Source organism: Homalodisca vitripennis, chromosome X (genome assembly GCF_021130785.1).
Source record: "Homalodisca vitripennis isolate AUS2020 chromosome X, UT_GWSS_2.1, whole genome shotgun sequence".
Taxonomy (NCBI): domain Eukaryota; kingdom Metazoa; phylum Arthropoda; class Insecta; order Hemiptera; family Cicadellidae; genus Homalodisca; species Homalodisca vitripennis.
In genome coordinates, this window is record NC_060215.1 from 66,373,797 (window position 1) to 66,393,098 (window position 19,302).

Genomic DNA, 19,302 nt, shown 5'->3' on the forward strand with positions numbered 1-19,302 from the left:
ATTATGGGAGATGTGTCATTTTATGTGTACAATCCAAACGCTTTTTTAATTTTTATTGGTTGTTGAAGAAAACATCTCAAACATTTTTGTACTTCATTGTTTAAACTTAAAATTTTATAAACCTTAGAAGAAAAACTAAAGACCATTTGGATGTGTTTTAATTATATCTTTAAAACAAGACGACTCCCATAAGTTTATGACAAAAAATAAAATAATATATTAGCGCCTAATCTCTTGCATTTATAATAATTCAAACACTAAATCTCAAAACTGACTCCTAACCAGTTTAGTGGTATATATGTCATATCTGAATGAGTGTTTCTATTCCCGAAAATATAATATTTATTTAATGTCTCAGAGCATATTCTTTTATGTTTTAAACAGATTGTTGAGATTTTGAAAAGAAAACAACCTATAATAGAATATTCACAATCAGAACAAGTGAATTATGATTCATCAGGTTTCAAACAGAAGTATGAGTTTGAGAAAAATGCAGATTCTATGTTGCAAGTGATACTGGAAGAATTGTCTGCAACTGCAGTAAATAACAACGGCAGGTCAGTATGAAACATTTATATCAGGAACATTATTTCACAAAAGTAAGTGTATACAACACAGGTACACAAAGGTGGACGGTATACTTAAAAACCAATATTGTTTAAGCTTACAAAACATTAATATGTTTCACCATAGCAGTGCAGTTGAATATTATTTATACAAATCAAGTAAAAAATATGTTCAAATGTTGTTTAGTTCAAAATTTAATTTGCTCATTCATTAACCCTTTATTCACCAGAGACTATTCAAAAGTTTTGTCAATTATCTTTAAGATTAAGGTGCTAAACCACAAGTCATCGCATTTAGCACCTGGCAATTATTGCAAGATACTAGTTTGATAAGTTTTTTTATATAAAACTGACTTTTGAATACTGATTATATTGGTCTCTGGTTGTCTTCACTCAAACTGCCATGACGAATTTATCGGCCCTTGGCAGTCAAATTATTGAATGTGGACTTAAGACAAACTGCAATGAGAATTTAATCAGCCCTTGGGAGTCAAATTATTGACTGTGGTCGTCAGACAAACTCCCATGACGAATTAATAAGTCCTTGGCAAAGATTTTTCTTCAGCCTTGTAAGGCTGATTAATGTTGTTTTTGTATAATGTTTTTTTTAACACTAATTACAATGATTTTTCTTATTTAATTCAGAATTGTGATAAAACAAAGCATGTCAATTAATACTTGGTAGTTTGTATAAAAATAATTTTAATTCTTGACCTCATTTAAAGTGGTATGTACAAAAATGAATAAAGATGTTATATAATGAACGAAATTAAATTTAATATTTGTTGGTTGCAAGTAATTTTAAAAGATATGAAAATGTGAAAATTAAAAGAATTATTTTAAGTAATCCTGTAAGATTGAAAGAATTTTCTTTCCAGATGATTACAAACTAAAAATGTATTTACTGCCCTTGAGATAAATTTTCTTTTCAATCCAATCAACGATTCCTGTTATATTGATTGTTATAGGTGTGGAAACCGTTATAAAACACTGTTTAATGGCATGGAATTTGAGAACAACCTGGAACTGCTGAAACCACATGAAGAAATGATCTTGAAAGTTGCTTCTTCACTTAATGGATGTTTCCAAAACTCATTATTAACAAACAAGTTCCCAAAAAACTCTAAGTATAAATATAAATCAGTAGAGACAAGCTGGAAGAATATTCCTTACAGGTAAGATCTAAACAACAAGAAATAACTCAAAATTAGGCTCCTATCTATTCATATATTTAGTTTACTGAAATCTCATTCACAATGGCATGACTGAACTAGTGTGCACATATATGTAATATATACAATGTGTTCACAAAAAGGTGTGAAAAAACTGATGTGGCTTCAAAAATTAATATATCTAAAACTATAGATGAGCCACTTTGAAAGCGACCTGTTAAGTGAACAGTGCAGGGGGGGGGGAGTTAGAGAGAGATGTGGAGAGGGAGAAGAAGCGCAGAATCACTTCTACCTCCACATTGAGGTTAAGTGGTAGAGAGGACTTTATAGTCCTAACTTCGCCTCTAATAAAGTCATTTTTCATTTCATTTCATTTCACATTCCTTACCAACCACTCCTCAGTCGCCACTTTACCACTCGTAGGGTATATGTTACAAAACAGCTGTTTTACAAACCCAGTAATAATAGCAACGGCTGTTAACAATAAACATTGGTTAAAATACTTCTTAATTATACTAACATATTAAATAGATGCAATAGACTATTCTTAACATAAATAATAATATTTGTTATTCCGTAACAATGAGAATAAAAAACATAGCGTGATACTCCAAAAACACCAACGCAGGAAATAAAGCACTCGGTTCCCACTTGTGTCTTGTAAAGGAAATAGATCGAGCAGTGAAAGAGGGGGTAGTGGTAGGCATGGTCGAGCTCCTGCTCCTCCCTCCCCCTATGCACAAGAAATCTTCGCACAGGTCGCTTTCAAAGAGGCTAGAACATTATTCAATGAAATCCGTCAACGCATTAGCTAGCATGACCACTTGCACAAGCCGAGAGCAACAAACTAGTTACAGTTGAGAGGTTTAAGTATCTTTGGAATTGTTATAAAAATTGCAAAATAGTTAGCATTTTGTACATTTTTTCTAAATGATGCAAAACAGCATACACCTTTAAACTGACATAATCTTTGTTGTCCCCAGTTAGTACAAGAATTTATCTAAAAATATCATTTTCGCTTATGTGTTGATGAATTTCGTTGGAAAAAGTACTGTTGGTGTTGTTATAAAAAATACAAAATGGAGGCTAGCAGCTAAACAACACATTTCTTGGCCTATGTTTACAGGTGTTTTTATGAAATTATGAGTACTATCAGCCACAGAAGTTTTTGACACCCTTTTGCAAACTCCCTGTATATATAATTTCAAGGAAAAAAGTCATGTAAACATAGGTTGAAAAACATCTTATTTAGCCTCCGCCATTTTGTATTTTGTATTAAAAGATTAATATTTCTAGAACTCGTAAAGTTACAGCTATCAAACTTTACACATATGTAGCAATAAATAAGAGACAAATTTAAAAAAATCATATTATAGGTATGCTTGCACGATCCGAAAGCAAAAATTATTTTATCAGTTTAAATGTATCAGCTGTTTTGCATCAGTTATTATAGCATGATCTTAACTATTTTTTTAATTTTTGCAACAATTTCAACAGTACTTTCTTAAGCAACAAACATGTCACAGTTAAGAAGAATTTAGCTATTTCTTGCTTCTGGTTTGTGCAAGGGTACCTATAATGTGGTACGTTGACGGATTTCATTAAGAAAAGTACTGTTGAATTTGTATAAAAATTGAAAAATAGTTAATATATTGTAATATTTTTATGACTGATTCAAAACAGCTGATACCTTCTACTGATAAAATCTTTGTTGATTCCGGTTTGTGCAAGCATACCTATAAAGTGATCATGCTCGCTTATGCGTTGACAGATTTTGTCGCATAATGTAGCGTTAGAATTGTTTTAAATGTTACTAAATAGTTGGTATCTTATACATTATTTATAACTATAGTGATTTTTTTTATTTGACTTTAAAAATTTTCAGCAGTCGCAATTTTGTTAATATTAAAGTAAATCAAACCATTGTTTTTTCCCCCCTAGTGTATTACTTAGTTTAAAAAGCTCAGTTAGTAGATATGAACGCCACAAACTGCATCTGAAAAGGTTGATTGAATTAGAAATGGTGGTATGTACAAAAAAACAAGTAACAACAAATAATTGTATGTAGGAAACATCCTTTATAACTACAACAGTAACTAAGAATAACAAGTAACTAAAGATAAAGCAACAGAAAGTACTAATTGTACAATTACTTACAATTACAACAAGTCTTCAAAGTGCTGCCCATGTGTTGTTTGACAGTTTGCTACCCTGTTGTAAAATCCTATCCTTTAACAACATTTTGTAATACACCGGGAGGTATTCGTTGAGCCTCTTCCATGATTCACTGTGTTAGCTGTCTATATTGTCAGGCTTTATAAACTTGTTGTTTTTAATATCCCCATAAATAATCTAGAAGGTTTAGATCAAGCGATTTAGGTGGCCACTCTATTTCCTCTCCTACACCCTATCCAACGGAGGTGGTGCACCATGTTGAAACCATAGCCTATTGAAATGTTGTCCATGAAAGCTCGTAATGCTGGTAAAATGGAACTGATCAACAGTAATTGATAAGAATCCCCATTCAACGTTCCATTAATTATGAAAGGCACAACAATATAGGAGTCAACAATCCCAGCCAAAACATTAACTTTCTTAGGTCTCTGTTTCTCTCCCTCATCCAATTAGGGTTTTCATTACTCAAAAGCGACAGTTCTGCCTATTTACTTGTCCAATAAGGGTAAAGATGATTTGTAAAAATACAACATTAGCTAAAAATGTGAGATGATTGGTCACACTTAGTCATCATTAATTCACAGAATTCAAGTCATCGGTCAAAATTGTCCTCTAATAGCTCCTGGACTAGTTTAACCTTATACAGGTGATTTTCTTTAAGTTTCTTAACACTTTCAGAACTGAATAAGGACTTACATCGTGATAAGAAGCAGCATTTCTTATGGATGACGTAGGCTCTTCGACAAATGTTTGCGACGGTAGATTTATTTAATATTAGTTGTGAAACAGATTTTCTGATGGTGGTAAAACAACATGCACGAGGTGATCCCAACAGAAATCATTACTATATTCCCCCAGAGGCAAGGATCAGTGTTTATTTTAGGACAATCCTCTAGTCACATGCCACCACTTCTAAAGATTTATCTCCATTAGTAGCAGATAAAGATCTACTGCGTCTTGGACAATCTTTAACACTGCCAGTCTCCTCAAAACGTTGTACTGTTTTAAATACAGTAGACTTCGATATCGGTGGTCTGTTGGGAAATGTATCGTTAAACAAATGATCAACTTCTTCATAAGGCCATGCCCGTTCACCATACCCCCTCATTATAAGCATAGGCGTAGCGCGTTCCATTCATTTAGCAGAGATACAAAAGTCTATTAATTACTTCTACTGAATGCCCTTAAAGGTGTATACAACCATACGATTAAGTTTTTATTTTTAACATTTCATCAACTGAGTTGAAGGGAAAATCTATTATTACTTCCTTCCTCAATATGTTTTATGCATAAACCTGGTGTTAGGGTTTTTCCATTGCAGTTGCATTATAAAAATCTGTACTGAGGTGTGCATTACTTTTTTACTTTTATGATTATTGATCGGTTAAAAGAAAGTTATTCTTATTATAGTGTTTGAAGGACCAATAAAAATGTATAGTGGTTGAGGTTTTAATAACTATTAAAGTTCTACACTTCGATAACTGAGCAAATGGAGCCTATACTTTGATTTACAAGATTGAGGTTCATTTTTAATATTTTAAAATTACTGTTGAGCTTCTAAGAATAATTGTTAGTTCAAATGGGGAAAAATAAAAATACGGAATAAGATCAAAGAACATACTATTAGACAAAAGCACACAGTTAAATCATGAATACAAAGAGTTAAAATGGTTTTCGTTTCTATTAAAATGTCCAAAATAATGTCCGAAATTAGTTGAAGCTTTTAACAATCTTGATTGAGGAGAAAGTTGTCTCTAATTACGAAGGACCATAAGGATAATGAAGCACTGTTACCTTGCACCGTCCATTGTCTGATACTTTGACACAAATGAAGTTGAGTTGATTGCAGTTCGACCTGGGTTGCTTCCAAGGAATGTTGCACTGTTGGAGTTCTTGTTGATGTATGAATATTCCACATTCACTAGACACTATCCTCGGTTCACTCACGAACGCTGATGTTCCACAGGGACAAAGTTACTTTTGGCTCGTTAAAAAGATAAAGTCCGGCAAGGGGTTGACGACAATTACACGATGAAGTGGCAAGGCTTCTAATTGCCATAGAACGGCTCAAAGGTTCACAACAACAAGGAAAAGGGGGCACGGCCCAAACTAAGTTAATGCTGGTTTTAACGTACGACCGAGCGTTACGGAGTCTGTTAAAGAACTGCCTGAGATGCCTCTGGGGGCTTTTCTCGTCCGCGTCCTGGAGAGGGACGCCTGTGATTGGTCGACACAAGTCACCTTATTCTACGTCAGAGTCAGACCACTATAATTTGGGATACATGTGTGTGTGTGTGTGTGTGTGTGTGTGTGTGTGTGTGTGTGTGTGTGTGTGTGTGTGTGTGTGTGTGTGTGTACAAAGATACAATGAAAAGATTCCTTTATGACTAACATGGTATCAAACAATGGTGGACAATGAGCAATTCTAAATAAAATACACAATTTTGGTTATCAGTAAGAAAATATATTAATATGTAAATTAAATTAATTAGTATAAATAAATATGAAAACCTAACATATAGTATGAAAATACACTGCATAAATTAATTTATTAAGAGTTTATTATTTAGTATCTAAAAACAATAATTATCCTGAGAAAACATTCTGTTTTCTTTTCAGTTAAAGTCAGAGCATTGTATTTTCCGCAAGTCACAATCTTAAGATATTAACGTGAATCCAAACAATAATATACTAAATAACTGTAAATAAATCACACAGAGCAACTTTTTAAAGTTTATTTTGTACATGATTAGTTACAATGTTTTACAAGGAAAAAGTAATAAATAATTATTATAAGCTGAACAATTTGTGTAGGGAACACAAAGTTAAAGTTTTATTTAATCGAGCATAAGCCTCCTTTTAATTATATATTTTCCATCTTTGTAGTAGAGAATGATATTTCGGTGCTTGCTTTTGTGATGTGCCAAGAAAGTGATATTTCTACAGTTTCCAAACATCCAGTGCATTTTTCTAAATGTAATTCTGAATAAAAAATCAGTTAACTTTTGGAAAGTTATTCTCAAATCATAAAATGATTCTTTGTTTAACAGTGAAAGAACTTGAGTTGTGTAGAGAAGCTTACAGACAAGTTATAGAATTTCTGGATGTTCATAGCACATCTGCTGTCAATGTTATTCCAATCTAATAGTAATTGGGCAATGTTATTGATATTGCTATAGTCGTTCTCAGAAAAATAAGATTGCAGGTTTGCAATTACTGTGTCGAGACCAGCAAAGTAAATGTCGATCTTGAATATTTGTTCAGGTGATTGTTGCAATGAAGCCTCTGAGCAGTCACAGAATCAAGTTTTTTCGGAATCTTCGTTTGCGAGGGAATGGGAGCTGCAGTCTTTCAGCAAACCTTTCATGCCATGTTTGTTGCTCTGCTCTTCTGCTTCATTCCACGCCCAACTAAATCCATCGTCATTTCTACCCAGCTTTAAACAGCCAATGACTGATTCAACTTTTGCAAAAACCTTAGAAATATCCAGAGATTCACTCTGTGGAGAGGACATCGGTCTGGCTCAAAACATTGCGCAATAGTTTTAGACTGAAAACAAATTCGAAGGTGCTGATTTGTTTCGCTAGACCATCTGCTTCTTCTACAATTTTACTATTTTTTGTGTCATTTGCAATAACCTTCAAAGATTCGTACACTTCCAGAAGTTGATCAAAAATAGCATTAATAGCCTTGTACCAAACAACAGTCTATCTAGTTCAAGACAATCTGACCAATCTTTTCAGTTTTGTTTCTCCGCTTTGCTTACACAATGATTCAAAAATAGAAAATCTGCTGGATGATGTATTAATTATATTGTATAGATTATTTACAGTGGATAAGCAATTCCAACGCTATCTTATTTCTTTACAAAATCTTATAACAGCCAGATCAAGTAAATGGGCATGGCAGTGAGTGTACAAAGCTTTAGGCTCTTCTTCTTGAAACCTAGCAGCTATACCTTTAAATTTTCCGCTCATATTACTAGCGCCGTCATATGCCTCGTTATGCATTTGGTTTATGACTATGCCCAACTGCTGCAGATACGTTTTAATAGTATGATGCAAATTTTCACCAGTAGTATCTGCAACACCCACAAAGCCCAAAATCCTTTCTTTTATTTCAATATTCTCGTCTACTTTAAACATATTCCGAATGCAAATGCTTAGTTATTCACGGGATGAAATGTCTGTAGTGTCATTACAAAGTATTGAGTAGGCTAAATCTCTGTCACTTCTGGCACAATTTCATGAAGCATTTAATATTTTATGTATTCTGTTATCTCATTTTGTACCTGGGCACTTTAGTATAAATAAACTGCTAATTTCATTAAAGTTTGCATTTCTCCATCCATGTGTTTTGATCTTATTTCAAGCAGTTCTAAAAATCTCTCCTATTGAATGAATTAAGACTTTCATCGTGTCCTCTGAAGCAAGATCCTGTCCAAGGAATAGGATTGTTTCAATTATAAATTTTAAATATTTCCTATTCGTCTGAACCTTTTTGCTATAAGCTGAGGATAGCACATCTGCTACATTAATTCCTGATTTTTTTTATTCATTTAGAAACTGATTTGCCTTAAGGTGCATTTCACTTTTTTTCATGTTTTCTGAATTTTTTAAGTACCTTCTTCCAACTGTTCATATCCAATTTGGTAAATGACTCCTCCCCATACCCAGTCTAACGGTGACAAAATAATCTGCATGAATAACAAAATGCAGCATCCGCAATAGGGCTATAGTCAACCCAGGAAAATTCCTTATTTGAATTGTATCGATTTAGATTGAACTTTGCTTAGCTTGAAGCAATCAACAAGCTGAAACATACCTTTAGAAATATCTGCAGATTGTTCACCCAAAGAAGGATCTTTACTCTACCCCTCAAATCGAACATCAGGATATTTGTGTGAACAAGATGCTGATTCATTGTCAACACTGTCACCAGGGTTACTTCCGATTAAATGAGTATCTTCTTTTACACTTGCACTTGACTTAACACACTTTTTGAAAAATGATAGCACAGAGGATTGTTTTGACATGGTAACGCACAATAGCAGTTAAAATTAACAACTTAAACTTCATCAAATCCGACAAATTTCGTCGCGTTAGCATATACTAAATATTAATGACATGGGCATGACAGGTGATACCGAACTGAACTGACTGTTGTTTCGAAAGTCAACTGGTTGGATAGTTATGCGGGTCGGCGATGGGGAAGGGTTAGTTTGCCTTGCAACACAGCTCTGTTGTCATGGTCACATTCACATTGGCAGTGGAGTGTACAGGATGACTAACCTTCGCCAAGTCAAAAAATAAAAAAGCGGGCGAGTCACTTCATTCTTGCACTTCAAATGACTTGTACTATGTGTAGATTAAGTTTATGTATTTAATTTATTTACGATAAAGATTTAGGTTTAGTACCAGAGGCTTATTTTATTTGAGTTTCTTAGCCACAAAACTACTGGTTTTATACTTTTTTACAATGTTGGGGGGGAGGGGGCACGTGCCCTTGTGCCCCTCCAGCCACTTCACTGAGAGACATTTCAACAGGTGTGCACAACAGGCATCTGAGAACGGCCCGAATAAAAGTCGGTTTGATCAACTGCAGGAATCGTCAGAGGTAGGAAGTGGCGAAATGCTTCTGGTGCTTCGGTTTCAGCTACCTCTACGTGGACTGCAGAGGACCCAACATAAGGCATCAATTTCTCTGTTTAAGTATGGGGAAGGTGGGTCACAGGTGGAGTGGTTGTTAGGTGAAAGCCTGGTGTTGTCTCTGCTTGGGGCTGAACGTATTACCCCAAAAACTGAAACACTTTGGCAAGAGGGACTGTTTTGTCTTTCGACGGGTTCTGGACAAGGCCAGTAAAGGGGTAAGAGGATTAAAATATTACTCCTAGGAAATCTCCACCGTATTAAAGTTGAGAACAATCTCCTCCATGAACATGATATCGACATTGTCATAATAATCAAGCAGTACAGTGACAGAGACGGGCCGTGCTGGTTCTGTGATTATACCCTTGGCACTGCTGAAATCTGGGTGTCGAACACTAGAGTCATGGTAACTGCAGGGGCTCCGTTTGGGTGAGTAGCGAGGAGGTCACTCTCACCAGCTGCTATTTCACACCCAATGAAAGTGTGACAGATTTCCAGGACAATCTGGGGGATGTACTTCACCCCCTATGTGGAAATTTGACTGTCGGCAGTGGTTTTAACGCAAAGGCAGTCGAATTGAGATTGCAAGTGATGGATACTAGGAGTTGCCGCATTCTGGAGATTGGCTGCATGGGTGGGTCTGCTTATAATGAATTGAGGGAACACTCCCACATTCCGACAGCCTTTACCATCCTGGATACAACTTTTGTGGAGTAAAAAACCTCTACCGAAGAATAACGGACTGAAGGATGATGGTGGAGTTTGTTGGGTCTGATCACCAGTACATCACCTTCAGTATAGTGCCAAGGAATCAGGAGTTCCATTCTGGATAACCACTATGACATCAAGGTTGAAACGTCACCAGGCTAAACGAAGACACCTGACTAAGATTATCGTCAGGGAAAGGGCGCTGTCCTGGAGGTGACAAGGGACACCGGCGACACTGTAAACTCTACGATGGAGCTTTTAGTGAGAGGCTGTGATGCCTCGATGCGTAAAAGAGAGAGGCCCCAAGACACGGTAGAGCTCCAGTGTACTGTCGGAACGAGAACATCGCACTGCAGAAGGTACTTCGGCCTGAGGTGGAAGGGACGAATAGTTTCTGAGGCCATTGCAAAAGACTTCCATTGCGAGGCGTGCTTTGAAGTGAGCAATCACCTGTCCACAGCTGCTGCTGAATATAAAACCTGCTTGAAGGCACCTCTGATCATCAATAAAAGATCCAACGCCCTTATAAGTAAAGTCAAGGGAGATACTGAACTATATCGACGTAAGGACCTCTCTGTATGCTTGACACGGCAGAGGAGCTCCTCGAGCAACTGTTAAAGCCGAAGCATGTTGAAGCAATCGAAGCGAGCTGTGGCCTTTCTGACGGTCAACACGGTTTTCAGGCAGGCTGCTCCACAATCAGTGGTACAGGTTTTTGTTGCCTGGGGCGGCTTAACGTGGGAACCACTGCGTGCCGGCTGGTCATGTTAGCTGGCATTCAACTCAGCCAGGTGGGCTGATAAGATTTACATAAATGCTTAACAGCTATCTCAGGGATAGGCAGTTGACCTATACGACTGCCGATGGGTCGCGGAGGCAGATCACGGCAGGAACTGCGCAGCTCCAGCCTGTGATATAGCCTGGGGAACAGATCGCCTACGATGGGATCCTCAGAATGAAAATGCCTGAAGGGAGCTTCCACGACATTGCCACAGTATCACTGAGAGGACCTTTATCGACGCTTAATGGTTGCTCGACTGAGTCATGCTGCAAGTGCTGGCCTGGATAGGTGAGCATGGTTTGACTCTTGCGACAGAGATTACCGAGATCATACTTCTCACCAGACAGAGGATTGACATCGCTATCCAGGTTCAGATGGACAGGAAGACTTTCGAGAAAAAGAGCGCTGTGAAGTATCTCGGCATGACGCTTTATACCACATGTTCTGGGACTAGATCTTTGGTGTGGAAAATAAAGTGGTGGTAGTTACCGCATTTTTGAGCTGAATGATGAAAAATATTGGCAAAGCAGTGGCTGCTCATGTCAGTCATGTGCTCTGTGCTGTTGTACAGGTCTTAGGTATGGACAGACGGACTACATCAAGAGTGCTACAGACAGATAGCAGCAGTACAGAGAAAAGGGGCACTCCGGATCACGAATGCTTACCGAACTGTCTCCAAACCAACTACCCCCATGGTGGCTGGGGCCATTCCAATTTACCTGCTCACTTTTAAAAGGAATCAAGTATACTCATACGTGAGGAACGGTGTGGTAACATGCAGAGGAAGAGTAAACCTTTACATAACTTATTTTATATTAGCTTAAATATAATTTAGATAAGTTATTTATATCTAAATGTGGAATATTATACAATAAATGTCTATTATTTAAAAAAAAATCAATAAATAATAATTTTAGGTTTAGGTCAAAGAGATATTTTTGCTGAGAAAGCTGGATGTATTTTCCTCGTAATTTCAACACTATCATGGTGAGAGAGAATTTGGCAAGGCTGGTGTATGTCTAAACCTTGCTGGCTAGACTAGAGCTGCTAAATTCTTGATTTAGTAGATTACAGTGGAAATGGGAAACAATTTCTAGGATTTCTTTTGTATTCTGAAAGGAATTGGAGGAAGTTTGTGCCAGTTATGTTGTGCCATTTACATTTTAAGGTTCTAATCTGATGTTCAGAGATCAGCTTTGTTAAATTGAATCATTAATAAAACTATTAAACAATACCATTTTGGTTCTTTATTATTTACAGTGCTATTGAGGCTAGAGAAGTGCTGGGCCACATGGTGAGGCATCTAGAGAGTCTCTATACAAGCATGTCATACATACGGCTGCACATGCAGGGAAACCCCCCAGCTGCTCTGCTGGAGGACAAACATGCAGTTATATCAGAGATTGTCACTCTCTCAGACAAAGCTCTGCAAAGTGTCAAACTTCTTTATGATGAAATTTACTTCTTCCACCAATATACTAAACAGGTAAATATTACAGGATATGAGGGCCCATTTTTTGTAGATGATTAAATTAAAAGTTTTAGGTATGTCAATTACACTTCTAGAGGTTATGCTCTTAAATATATTTTTATTTCTGCTTCTTTACAAAATGGTAATTGAGGGCAACTGAAAATTTTCAAATGACAACCCTAATTTTGTGACCCTCTCAAATAAAAGAAGACTAAAAACTAAAAATTACTTAATTGACAAACAAATGTTTTGTTTTCAAACAAAATGGTTAGTGATTAAGTTTTAGGAATTCACATTTTGTTTACAAAAAGAAACCAATGTGAAAAATATTACTATTGAAATTAATTACTTATGTATTATCTATACAAAATAATTATTATGATACTAAAGGTTATCATAAAATGTTAATACATTTTCTCTTTCCCAAAATAGACGATCTTCAAAACGACAATGTCGTGACTGACCTCTAGTAAGAATACAGTTTTTAATAAAAATGAAGATCACTTGTCTTTGATAACTAGGCAATAGACAAAGATCTTCAATGATATAATTTTAAAGAACAGCACATTGTGTCAATATATAGTCAAACAAATCAGCAATCCATTCAAAGTCGCTGATAAGTTAAACGGATATTTTCCTCGGTTGGAGATAACGAAGGACTGTATACACTACATAGTCAGCCACTGCCACCATCACTTTCGACCCTAGCATATTTAATGGCTCTGGCTCCAAATACAAAGGATGAAATTTCCAGAGTAGAGACTTCCAACTAAATAAAGACAAACTACTTGATTTATGTTTCAGTATCCCTCCTCAAGCAATGTACAAATAATTTGTTAATTCCACTTGAATAACTACCTAACCAATCTTTTTAGTTAGGAAAATTTTCAACCTCCCATAAAAAAGCAAAAAGAACTCGCATTTTCAAAAAGAACTCACATTTTAAAAAAGAACGACCCCCTCTCCACACAAAATTACCGTCCGATTTCAATTTTGCTGGCCTTTACAAAATCTTTGAGAAGGTTTTCCTAATTCAAATTGAGATTTTTAGATCTGCTATTAAACAACCAGTTTGGTTTCTGAAGTGGAAAATCAACAACAGACACATTCGTGCGTGTTTTCGATATGATAGTAAAAGCAATTGAAAGTCATCATATATGTTTTGAGGCAACTTTCTAAATATTGCCCAACTCATGTATTGAAGACACCATATTATGAATTATTTCCTCATACTCATCCTACAGACTGGTATTCAAGGGTAGTTGGAAAACACAACATTTTCAAGGTGTTTCATTCTTAAAAAAAAACCAAACAACTTCCAAACTTTAATTGAGAGAGTCCTACAGACTAACTGTTAGAAATTTAAAACTGTTGACACTACCATGCCTCTATATATTGGAAACATTTTTCAATTCCAAATGAAATAGAAGGCAAGGACAATTATCAAACTGGAAGGTACAGGATGGTAGTTCACAAGCATTTGCCTTCACAGGCTAGTGCTCGATTCACAAATTGTCAAGTTCTAATAAAAGTTCACAATTTCTAAATGCATTTGAAGCTTGCCTTAAAACAATTCTTATCACTAAAGCATTCTACAGCACAGAACAATTTTTGACACATGATTGAAAGATCCTGTGAATGGTTGAGACCGGCTTAGGTAATGGAGTGGAGATATTCAAATTAATGAGACTTTACGAATATTAAATTGTATGTATGAATGAAGTTTAGATGTAAAGCATGAATGGAAAATTTTAGATCAATTGGGAACAATTTTACATTGTCTACATGATATAATGTTGTATGTGACATAAATCATATTTATTTATATTGAAGTCATGAATGAATTTAATAATAGGGAGACAGAGGAGTTTTAGTCTATTATAATAATCAAATGACGTTTGGGAATGCAATGTGTATTGTTTGAATTCAATAAAAGATGATTGATTGCTTGATAGTAATTTTATAACATGATTAATTGTCAAGGAATTTATTCCTGAGAAGAGAATTTCTTGCAATCAAAAGCTTGGTTTCTCCTTCAGTCTTTAAAATGGTTCATTCTTGAGATAGCTTGGTAAGTGGTTCAAATAAGCAGCCTCCTAGTATGATGGCTTTCTTCCAAACAGACTGAGGTGGTGAGTGTTGTGTTAGTGTATGTCTATTTGCCTGGGCAGATCTGTGACTGCGTATTGAATCTTGAATGGAAAGTGATACTTCTATGAGGATATGAACTAATCAGGGCAGATTAGAATCTATCATACTACTGCAAGTCTGGTGCTATTTTTGATTTCCATGCCTAAAAGTGTTATGCTAGCATTATTTTCTTATAATATTTATACCATTTGTTAGTTACCTTTACCTAGTTCATTATTTATGTCCTCTACAATTTGTATCAGAGCAATAGCAGTTTCCTTTCAGGAATAACTGTTGTTTACTTTTGAATAAGTTATTTTTCAAGATGAAGAAGTAGTTTGTCAAGTACTACTTTTTATATTATTCTGGAACAGATCAGAATCAGGAAAATTGGCCTATAGATGAACGTACAAGGGCTATTCAAAAAGTATCAGACTTTCGTTAATTAAAGGTGCATTTATTGAACTAGAGCAACAAACTTCTAATCCTCTTCAATACTTTCACTACTGTCACCTTAGTGATGCACACACTTCTCCCAGTGCTTCTGCCACTGTTCAAAACATTTCTGGAAGGCATCTTTTAGAATGCTGTTAAGCTTAGCCATCGAATTCTGTTTAATGTTTTCTCTTTCTTGAAATTGAGTTCCTTTCAGGGACATTTTCAGCTTAGAAAATAGCCAGAGGTCGCAGGGAGCCATGATGGGGGAGTACGGAGCTTGGTGAACCAGAGGTGTGTTTTTAACGAGAAATCTCTAAATTAGATGTGCAGAGTGGGCAGGTGCATTGACGTGATGGAGCTCCAAGTTTTTGTTGCCTACAGATTTGGTTGTTTACGCCGCACAGAATTACTGTAAGACGACAGTCCTCTGTGACTAAATTTTGCATTTGTTTAATAACATTCTCATTCTGGCTTGTCGATGACCTGCCTGAATGTGATTCACTTTACATAAACGTTTGACCATTTTTTAATCGATTATACCACTCTTTTATTCAAGTACTGCTCATGGCAGACTCCTCAAAAGCCTGTTGAATCTTGCGAATTATTTCCACTTGCGAATTGCGAAGCTTTTGGGAAAATTTAATGCAGTAATGTTGCTCAAGTTTTTCTGTCATTTTATAACTTGATAAAAACCGCTGAGCAATAGAGAGGTCTATACTACAAGGCTGACTGCCAACGACTGAAGCTTTGTCCATGATATAAAAAGTGCATGCCTGCACATGACAGTTCCCTCCACATGTCCACTAAGCTTGGCCGCCAGTGCTTCGTTCGTTTAAGCGGGAGGAAAAAAGGTATGATACTTTTTGAACAGCCCTCAAATATTGGTAGACTTTTGCTCCTTTCAGAAGAACAGGGACATTTTTCTTTTAAGGTGATTTCTTTTTGGTGTCTGCCAAGGTGATGGTTACTTCTTCTTGAGATCTTTGAAAATTTTGGTATTTAGTCATTATTTATTTGCACATGACATATACAGGTACAAGGTATATGGTACAAGTGCATTGTCCAAGAAATACAATATCAACCTAACTCAAACACATTTTGTATATACAATTTGCACTGACCGCAAATATTACAATTAAAATAAATAAAGGAGTAATATGCCATCTTCACAAACTTATCCTTTACAGCGTTGAACATTTGTTTTTGTTCAAGACAAGTGACATGGGGAGGGTTTTGTTGAACAATTTTAAAGGCATATATAATGGGTTTTTTCTTATTTTATATTGTTGTGAATTACTAGTTTAAATTGGAATTCACGATTTACTGTTGGAAGTACTTGTTCTTCCTGTTGTGAAGAATCTAGGCTGATATTGTTACCCTGAGTGTTCTGTCCGTGACTGTGGTGAAAAATTTTGTGGAAACAGTTGCATTGTTTCATTAGCAATTTGTAGTTTACATTTGATACTTTTATTTGGTTTAGTGTTTGTTTGCGTGCCATAGTGCCTTAGGTTTATTGTCACCTTGTTCTAGATTAGCCACTATTTGACCTTGTTTCAGAAACATCAGTCTTAGACTCTTAGGTCATATTCTTTCTTCTTTAAAGTTGTCTCCACACTGTTCTCAGTCCCATCCTGTACACTGTTCTCTTTTTAGATCTTGGGTAAACGCATTTTCTAGTATTCTGTATCTAAGTACTATTTTTGTGTGTAACTTTTCAGAGCCAGTGCTAACTATTTTCCCGCCCTGTACAGAACAAATTTTGCCAACCTATAACATTTTATGAGATGAAGTTTAATAACTTTAGAATTTTAAAGGATACTTAAAAACGCTTGTAATAACAAGTGTGGGCAAAAAGTGTAATCAATCTACAAACATCAGCCTAGGCCCCCTGTAACTTATGAACTGCCGCATCCTATCAGTTTTAACAAACACATTTTATTTGTTTAAAGTCCATTACTTATGATGGATGATATGTTACAATATCAGAAACACAACACTTCTAGAACTGGTATCTGCCCTCGTCTTCAGACTTAAAATCTTATAACATTAAATTAAGCATGGAAAAATGGTAAACAACCCAAGACATGGTGATCACACAGGTCTGAAAATCATCATATTAAGGGGGATGAGGCCAAATTATAACATAATTAATATTTCATTAAGAAGACAATTTTCTTGGAAGAATGGAGCGGTCATAGTGATAGTTAAGCAGACAGGACAATAAGACTTGCACACTTAACACACCACTCTACTGTATTGTTTCACATGTCGCCAACACTACACTCTTGTCTCAATTATCTCCCCAAAACAACAATCAACTATTTTGTAAGCTTAAAAAATATTCCAAACTGTTTTAGAACAAAGTTTAAAATAAAGTAATTTTATTTTGCTTATTATTTTCTCTATTTAATTTTATTCCGGCCCTCCATATCTGTACACCTGCCACACACAATATGATACCACCCTGTGCACTAGCAAGGTCAATGTAACCTGGTCATGCCCCGGTTCTTTCCCTGAGGCTTTCTTTATGTCGTTCTTAGTGGGCATGTATTACTTTGTGTAACCTGTAGGATTCCATGGCACTTGTTATGGTGACAGATGGACATTACCTGTTAAAAGTACACTATCCCGGTTCTGGTACTATAAATTATATTTTAACAGATGTGTTAATTTTTTGAATATCCTTTTCTTTTCATTTTGCTTTTCATGGGCAGCTTTTCAATGGTTTTAGTATTTGACCTGATGTGATTACAGTTGTTTGGATGAGTTGAGAGTTGATAGTTGTACACATCCAGTCTAATATTTTGTTGTTTTATCAGTAATTCTTGTAGGTAGGTACTCTCTCTCTCTCGCTCTCTTTTTTTTATCGAATGAAGAGAGAAGTTCACTAAGTTTATTGTTTTTGTTGTTTGCAAGAACTGACAACCAGTAGTCAACATTTTGCAACAACTAAATGAGTATAAATCATTTACACTTCAGTCACAGACAACTTAACAAATACTTAAACACGTCTACTTACTACACCACTCAATAATCAAATCAGAAAAACAATTTTTCAAGATCATGTGAAAACTGTTCCAAAAATTTTATGAAATGTTCTGTATTCCAACTCAGATTACAAATTAATACTACGGAGGTGACATAACATACTACAACATGTAGATAGTGATGTCATCATTCATCATCAATTCAATATTCAACAAGCATTAAGCTTCCACATCACATAGTTATGTGTGTGAGCCCACAGACCCAGATCATACATCCGCAGCCAGACTTAAACTAAACTATCTTACTATGTGGACTTACCATTTACTACATCTCTGAATAATATGACAAAATATGCATAAATACATTTGTTTTACATGTGGAATAAGAGTGAAATACTCTTGAATAAAACATATAAGCTCTTAAGGACTTTAGCAATATGCAGGTTGTTATGATTTAAAAGAAAAATTTTAATAAATTGAGTAATTCTGATTGTAAAGAAATTTGGAAATGTGAATGATGAGGGGACAAACTAAAGGCCAACCTTGCAGATACAACTTTCAACGCAAATACTCCTCTAAGCTTCAGCATTAAAATTAAATGAATTTCACATTAAAGTAAAGCGGTTTGAATCTAGAGCAACCCGACTTGCTCTAGTAGCCCATTAAGACTTTATCAGTTGAAACTTTATGAGCTTAAAATATCAAATTGCAAAAGAGTCTCCAGGACATGATTTTTGAAAATTTGCACTTTAACACATTGGAGTCTGGCTCGCTATTTGCTGTTTTTATAACCCGGTCTGCATAAATTAATTGGTTTTCACATTTTGTTTTTAGAAAAATGTTAAATATTATGTATAAGATATTATATTTTCTTGAAAGTTCTATCTTTCCTCTTTAAAATGATATGTAAAACTGTATTCCTATAAAATGTAATTAATTTTTAAAAAATTTCAAAACTTACATTTTTTGAAGAAAAATAAAAAACTCCCGCATGTCTTGTGTTACTTGAAAACTAACTTTTGAATAAATAAAACAAGTAATTTCAATTTTTTTAAAGGCATTTACTATATACACATTTACAAATAATTATTTTAATTGCCAAAAAAATTTCAAATGCTAAAAAAATTATTGTTGTCGTAGACAGACTGACGACGCGCCAGGCCACGTCAGTGGATAAACAAAAGCCTCAAGCGGGTATGACGTAGTAGCGCCTAGCGGAATTGTTC

General features: G+C 35.4%; 1 protein-coding gene across 2 annotated transcripts in view; it reads left to right on the forward strand.

The window, feature by feature from the left end:
* LOC124369106 (ankyrin repeat, SAM and basic leucine zipper domain-containing protein 1-like) overlaps positions 1 to 19,302 on the forward strand; it is a 48,451-nt gene that overhangs the window by 27,368 nt on the left and 1,781 nt on the right. The window contains exons 6-8 of one of the 2 annotated variants that reach the window (XM_046826854.1): positions 385 to 557; positions 1,535 to 1,741; positions 12,311 to 12,536. In XM_046826854.1, coding sequence (XP_046682810.1) covers positions 385 to 557; positions 1,535 to 1,741; positions 12,311 to 12,536 — 606 coding nt within the window. The remainder of the gene's footprint in view (positions 1 to 384; positions 558 to 1,534; positions 1,742 to 12,310; positions 12,537 to 19,302) is intronic. The other variant, XM_046826855.1, reaches the window with a different exon arrangement.